The sequence below is a fragment of the Hordeum vulgare genome, chromosome 4H (genome assembly GCF_904849725.1).
Source record: "Hordeum vulgare subsp. vulgare chromosome 4H, MorexV3_pseudomolecules_assembly, whole genome shotgun sequence".
Classification (NCBI taxonomy): Eukaryota; Viridiplantae; Streptophyta; class Magnoliopsida; order Poales; family Poaceae; genus Hordeum; species Hordeum vulgare.
Genome location: NC_058521.1, coordinates 498,611,307 through 498,618,887, shown reverse-complemented (window position 1 = coordinate 498,618,887; position 7,581 = coordinate 498,611,307). Strand labels below are relative to the sequence as shown.

At 47.2% G+C, this 7,581-nt stretch overlaps 1 protein-coding gene across 1 annotated transcript; it reads left to right on the top strand.

Annotated features, from left to right (window-relative positions):
- Positions 1–3,762: 3,762 nt before the first annotated feature.
- Positions 3,763–5,244, top strand: LOC123449139 (probable carboxylesterase 8). The gene has a single exon (XM_045126238.1). The coding sequence runs from the start codon at positions 4,015–4,017 to the stop codon at positions 4,999–5,001; it is 987 nt and encodes a 328-aa protein (XP_044982173.1). The 5' UTR covers positions 3,763–4,014; the 3' UTR covers positions 5,002–5,244.
- Positions 5,245–7,581: the final 2,337 nt, after the last annotated feature.

Genomic DNA, 7,581 nt, shown 5'->3' with positions numbered 1-7,581 from the left:
TCGATGGTGATGTGGGAGGCAAATGACGTGCGTTGGAGTCAAGGTCAGGGTGAGTCGTCGGCCTTGAATGTAATTTTATTTCTTAATTGTTTGTCCTTTGTGTAAAGGCTAGTGTCCCATTGTATTTTAATTTTGTATCGATTTTCAGGTGGCTTGTACCTTGATCTTTATTATATGAATGAGATGTATTACCATGTAAAAATATATCTCCTTTTCCATGGATAATATTGGATAAGATCCAACTCTATTCCAATATGGTTCATCCCTTTAGAATCTGGATTATTGTATTTATTTATTTTATTAGAGAATCACATAAGTATGGGAAAGATACTTCTAGAATGCATGAGATAATAGAGTGGGTGCTCAACTAGGAGGCGGCATGACATAATTCTACCACTTGATAACTTTATCAAACGATGTAATGCTCACCGTTGGATGGAGCATATCCAACGGATAATATTCAAAGTTATTATCACACTCTATGGTGGTATAAATGCACGTATATAAATGTGGATGTTGTTTTCCCCAAAATAAGTTGTAGATTTACATTTGACCTTCAACGATATAGGAGGATCTACTCCCTCCGTTCCTAAATATAAGTATTTTTAGAGGTTTTATTAGAAGACTACATACGGATGTATATAGACATGCTTTAGAGTGTAGATTTACTCATTTTCCTCCGTACGTAGTCCCCTAGCGAAATCCCTAAAAGTACTTATATTTAGGAACGGAGGGAGTAGGAAACAAGTAGGAGTAATTCATAACTAAGATCTCACAGTGCCATACAAAGCTCAACCTTCAGAAGATGTCTAAGGAGCGCCATCGTGCCCCATTGATGAACAAGAGTGATGGTTTTACACGACTACACCACCGGTCATTGCGTAAGGAGTTATCTAGTTCCGTTGCCAAACATCTTTGGCGACTTCCCTTGCTCACATGAATTTTGGATCCGCGAAGATCGTTGCATGCAATCAAAAATTCATCGTCCTTAGGCCCAACTGGACCAACACCCACAAAAAACATTCCTCGTTGAAGCCCTATGTACATTACAGATCCCAGAGCAACAAAACCTACACCAACTCTGAAACAATGACCTAAAGGAAACGACTCCAATTAAGAAGGAGCCTGGACACCAAAGGCCATTGTCTGAGTGTCTCCACCGTTTCTGGCACCTTGAGGGCACTGACGAAACTACGCCCCCCCCCCGCGCACCATCCTCTTTGTTATCGATGAGAACACCACTGACAAGGTGGAAAATGTATCAAAGATACCATATTCTTTAGACATGCTTTAGAGTATAGATTTACTCATTTTGCTCCGTATGTAGTCCCCTAGTGAAATCCCTAAAAAGACTTATATTTAGGAACGGAGGGAGTAGGAAATAAGTAGGAGTAATTGATAACTAAGATCTCACAGTGCCATACAAAGCTCAACCTTCAGAAGATGTGTAAGGAGCTCCATCGTGCCCCATTGATGAACAAGAGTGATGGTTTTACACGACTACACCACCGGTCGTTGCGTAAGGGAGTTATCCAGTTCCGTTGCCAAACATCTTTGGCGACTTCCCTTGCTCACATGAATTTTGGATCCGCGAAGATCGTTGCATGCAATAAAAAATTCATCGTCCTTAGGCCCAACTGGACCAACACCCACAAAAAACATTTCTCATTGAAGCCCTATGTACATTACAGATCCGAGAGCAACAAAACCTACACCAACTCTGAAACAACGACCTAAAGGAAACGACTCCAATTAAGAAGGAGCCTAGACACCAAAGGCCATTGTCTGAGTGTCTCCACCGTTTCTGGCACCTCGAGGGCACTGACGAAACTACGCCCCCTCCCCCCGCGCACCATCCTCTTTGTTATCGATGAGAACACCACTGACAAGGTGGAAAATGTATCAAAGATACCATATTCTTATTCCAGGTGACACCGTGTCACTACCACAACGCCGTCGTCGAGAAACCAAATCCTAACTCCGGGAAACTTAAGTACGCCGCTACAACACAAATCTAGAGTCCCCACCCCATCTTCTGCAATCGAAGCATGAGGAGACGCGCATGGAGAGGATGTTGGGCGAAGTCCTTCACACGGAGGTCTGTTCGCATCCCAACTTCAACCCACAAGTCCAACACGCGTGAGCCGTTAATGCGAACTGCATCCAATAGTTGGGAGTCCTTCGTGGTGAAGGGAGTAGGAGGAAACCCAAACCATCCCACTCAACTGGTGGTGGCTGCCATTGTGAAACCGTGAGAGAGAGCACAACAACAACACAATCTGCAAGAGAGATAAAGAATAATAATAAGAGGTTATCTCCATATTTGCTGCATTTCAATAGACATTGTTTGAGATGGCGAGTGAATGCTTAAATGTGCTTGGTTTGACACCAAACTTGATGAGCTCGTTTCTTACTTTTAGTAATCTAACCTGATTAACTAGTTTGAGCATTGGGACACTAAAGCATCTAATTTGAGAGTGTGTTTTATTAGTTTGGAGTGATATAGTTTCATCAAAACTTAGTTTTGGGGCATGAACGTAATGGATAGGCAAAGGGTCCGATTGAGCCAAACTTTTAAGGGGATCTCAGGTACTCATGTGTCTATTTGTGTTCCAAATTTGGAGATGTTTGGTTCAACACTTTGCAAAATTCAAAAGGGGACAAATTTGTTTACTCTACTTTGCTCAAATCTTATCTCTTGTGGTTGTTTGTTGTTGCTGTTGGTTGACAACTAGTATAATTGTTGTAAATCTCTTTAGAGGTTCTCGAGAAAATTCCATATACACCATTCTCATAGCGAAGTTAAAGTTGTGTGTCTCAGTCGATCTACATACATGATTTTTCACTTCGTAAGTTGAGAACATTTTTCCATCTTAAATCATGTGACATATATGCATGTTGTTTGAGTTTATCGAATTGATTGTTGGTTGGTGTATCCTCAAAGTTCACTACAGGGAAAAGTATAGGTTATACCGGTCTTCATATGCTACCATGATACGAGTTTCATGACTGTTGGATCTCAGATCCGACGACATTTGGAAAGCTATCATACCCATGCGTAATTTTATGACTCTTGAATGACTTTTGTGCAAAATGTTCAAAAGCTCGGGGAAACCATTTGATCTGAGATCCAACGGCTCCTGAGAGCCTGTATCACTGTATCGTCTAAATGTTGGTAACACATGATATCTCCCTGTTCACTATAAATGAAAGGAAAATTTAGATTTTTTGTTTTTTTCTACCGTGAAATGAATATGTGCGTTACTATGTTGGTTGTTCACTCCGTTGAGTCTGAGATAATAAATGTGAACGGCTTCAAATTTAAGAGAAACAAAACAGGGGGTACACTTGTTGCGAGCACTCTCTTTCTGAAATTTAATAGCCGGATCGGTAGATCTGGATCAGCATTCACCAGCGGTCACTTCGCGGGTGTTGCACGATAGAGTAGCAGTAACGGCACGGGCACGGCCGGTGTGGCCGCATCCCGGCCACTCGTACAAAGGTGCATGTGGCGTTGGCTGGCGCGCCATTAAGGTTAATCAGGTGACAGGCAGGCGAGCAGGGGCATCTATCTCTCGCTACTGGGTTCCTTTCCCGGCTTTGCCGTCCAATCGCAGGTATGAATTCCGGAGGGACTGGGGCGCCCCCGGCCGTCCGATTTCGGCTGTAGCCCACGCGCGCATTGTGCGCTGTGTGGACGGCGCAGGCGGGCGCCGCGGCGTCACCCGTCAATCATGCGAGTGATAACCCACCACCACGGGCGGGTGTCACGCGCGCGCCCGCGTCGCTCTCTAGTGGTGGTACCACGAGCTCGCTAGTGTGCCGCTGAATGCCGAGTCTCAGCTCGCAACGACCAACCGGCAACCGCGCGAGCTATATATGCGCTGCGCGCTCAGCTATGCAGCTCCACCGCCGTGTCGTGTGTGACCGAGACTAAGAGCAAGCACCCAGGTCGACGCCGTTCTCGCCTAGCCGGCAGCTGTTTAGTGTTTACAGCGACACGGTGCAAGAGCGATGGACCCGTACAAGTACCTCAACATCGGCTTCAACCCGGACGGCTCGTTCACCCGCAACGGCCAGGCGAAGCTCATCCCGGCCGCGCCGTCGGGGGAGCCCGTCGCGGTCACCACCGCGGACGGCCCCGTGCGCCGCATTGTCCACTCCAACGACGTCCCGCTCGACGACGCCAATGGCACGAGCGTGCGCCTCTTCGTGCCGGGCTTGGCCGCGGCGCCCCGCACCGGCAGGCTGCCGCTGATCGTCTACTTCCACGGGGGCGGGTACGTGCTCTTCCGCGCGGCCTCCGAGCCGTTCCACAACAACGCCGCTGTTCTGGCCGCCAGCGTGCCCGCCGCCGTAGCCTCCGTCGACTACCGCCTCGCGCCCGAGCACCGCCTACCCGCCGCCTTCGACGACGCCGCCGACGCGGTCCGCTGGGTGCGGTCGTACGCCGCCGGCTCGCCGGGCAGGCCGATCTTCATAATGGGCTGCCACAACGGGGCCAGCATCGCGTTCCGCGCGGCGCTGGCGGCGGTGGACGAGGGATTGGAGCTGCGGGGGTTGATACTGAACCAGGCGCACCACAGCGGCGTGGAGAGGACGGCGGCGGAGGCGGCGTCGGTGGACGACCGCGTCCTGCCGCTGCCGGCGAATGACCTGCTCTGGGAGCTCGCGCTGCCGATGGGCGCCGACCGGGACCACGAGTACTGCAACCCGGAGTCCATGCTGGCCGGCATCGGAGCGGAGCGGCTGCGGAGGCTGCCGCCGTGCCTGGTGCTCGGCCGCAAGAAGGACCCGCCGAGGGACCGGCAGAGGGTGCTGGTGCATGCGCTGCGGAAGGCCGGGGTGGCCGTGGAGGCCCAGATGGACGGCGCCGGGTACCACGCGATGGAGCTGTTCAAGACTAACTGCGCCGAGGAGTTCAACGCGCAGGTGACGGACTTCGTCCGCCGGCACGCCGGCGACTGTGTCGACGTATACGCTGCGAGGAGCAGGCTGTGACCGGTCGATCCCAAAGCGGTGGTTGTTACAACGGCGCTGTCTCATCTGGTACAATTTTTAAATGACTTGTATATCAATCATATCTTCATTATCACCATGCTAGTTAGTAGTATGATTGATTGACTTGGAGTGACGGCCTCTACACCGGACAAGTACAATCAGTGCAGTGACGAGCCACTGAATTATCCACGCTTTTCCAATGGATTTGTCACGTTTGATTTTGTATTAATTGTTTAGCACCTACCGGCGGCAACTTGAGTTTGCCATGTGCGTCTTATAATCACAAAGTTCGTGGAGAAAAAATTCTCTCGCCCATAGTTTATCTTGTTTTCATAGCTACAGCACCAAGGCAGATACTCTGTCCGTTCCAAAAATTTTTGTCTTACATTTATCTAAAAATCAATATATCTAAATACTATGACTAGATACATTCATAACAAACTTAAAACAAAATTTTTAAGACGAAAGGAATACTATCTTTTTGTGTCTAATAAGAAAGACAACTCCAACGTGGATGATCTAGTGACCCGTAAATGTGTGGACCAAATCCACCAACAAAGGTCACCAAATTTGTCTAAACCAATCAAAATGTTTGTAATCTCAAAACGGGCATCAAATGTAGAAAGTGTAGATGTCCGCCACGTTAGACTACGACACGATCAACCCACCAAATACCTCACCCATAGTCTCCCTCCTTAATGCATCTTTCTGGTGGCCGTCAAGGCCTTGTCGCCACTCCATCCTCATTCCTACCAACCTTAGCCTACATCATCGTTCCAATGTGGGTCTCGCCGGCTCCCAGATACATCTGCCCCTACCGTCGTCATCCATGGTTGATGTCACGCCTAGAAAGTGTTCGTCCAAATGCCATAGCGAATATTTTTGACATTATCGTTGTTGACTTTGAAGGAACAATATGCTAAACGGGTTACAGATGATTGACACGATGATTAGGCCCCTTTCAAGCTAGCTAACCTTCCCTTTGAATTTCACAGGGTGGGCCCTGCTTTCTCCCTTAATCTCCAATCAAAACAAAACAACTAACCATCACCTGTAAATCCCCTGTAACCCATCTGTATCTGGAGCATTACTCTTGAAGGGAACATGATGGTTGCGTACTTTGTGAATGAGGATGAATTGTTATGTGAGGCGTGGTTGGTTACAAGTGTGGAGTTTCAGAGCATGAAGCAAAATGCGACATCTTGGTAAAGTGTACATGTGTGGTTCAGTGAGCAAAATCATTACGCCCCCTACAACATGGAAGTGGTCCATGATCGCGCTGTAAAGTCGCTACTCCATCAACGATACACCATTCAAAATACCGTCAAGAAGTATTGCGATGTGTATGCGCAAATGCGAATAAGGTGTCCAAGGACGCGTTACTCGAATAGCTCATAAGTTTTGCTTCTAGTTTCTCTATGTGTTAGTCATTTCATTACTTTTCTCAATGTTGAAACTTTTTGATCACGTCATTCTGTAGCCCAAATCCGTGTGTGCACTGTACAAAATAACAAAATGCATGCCCTTCACATTGATGCATTATTAGATGAAGCTCAATAGGCACAACAACTGGATCGACTGGTGACTAGGAAGAAGTTCAAGCTCGAGGAGAGGAAGCTTGATATGAACCACTTTCGAGGAGTGAAAAAGTGGAGGTCTTTGGCACGGACAATGGATTATTTTTCTTTTTGGAGCGCCACATTGCAAAAACTTGTTGAACATCTGGTGCTTCCAAATTTAGATGTATTGTTGATTTACTATTCATCTAGACACATTTTTCAGAGTGATGAGACTAGACAAGACGCGATCATTTGGTTTACTTTTATTCCATTTTTTGAGGGAAAGATATAGACATTTAGTGTGTGAGAATGGATGGCCTCCGCCCCTATCACCGCTTGCAGATGTTTGGCGAAGTCCATTTTGGTGATCCGCATTGGAATTGCCCTAAAGTCATCTTCAATGCATACCACCATATAGACATAAAACAATGTCACGTGTCCATCACTAGTGCAACCAGGTGCTATACAAACGTTATTATCCCCTTTCCGTGACGCAGTTTTAAATCGTCCCCTTGCATATGTGGGCGATAGGGGGACCTTTCCCACATGACACAGATAAATCGTCGTTGATGCCTCCGCCCGGTCACACATGCCAGTAAAAAAAAGAGCGTGTGCGATTGGGAGGACCATCATAAACAAACATATTGCAGAAGTCATGTGAGATGTGCCTAACATCCCACACAGAGAATCCCAAAGATACGTCACATAATTTTCAGCACAACATCGTTTGTGATAGGGCTAGCCATCACACACGGTAGTTATAATTCTGCCGATTGTGTTATTCAATACATCACTCACGATGCCTAGAAGAAACTATATGGCATTGGGCTCTCCATCACACACACTTGTTATGTGAAAACATTTGTGATGGGGTGGCCTAACGCACACAATTGTCGACCGGAAGGCGTGTTTGATTTTTCACTGATCCAACACACCAACTTTCTAGAAACCGTGTGGGTTTGTTGAGGTCATCGCAAGCAGTGTTATATTAGAAACCGTGTGCAATAGGAACCCCAGTAAT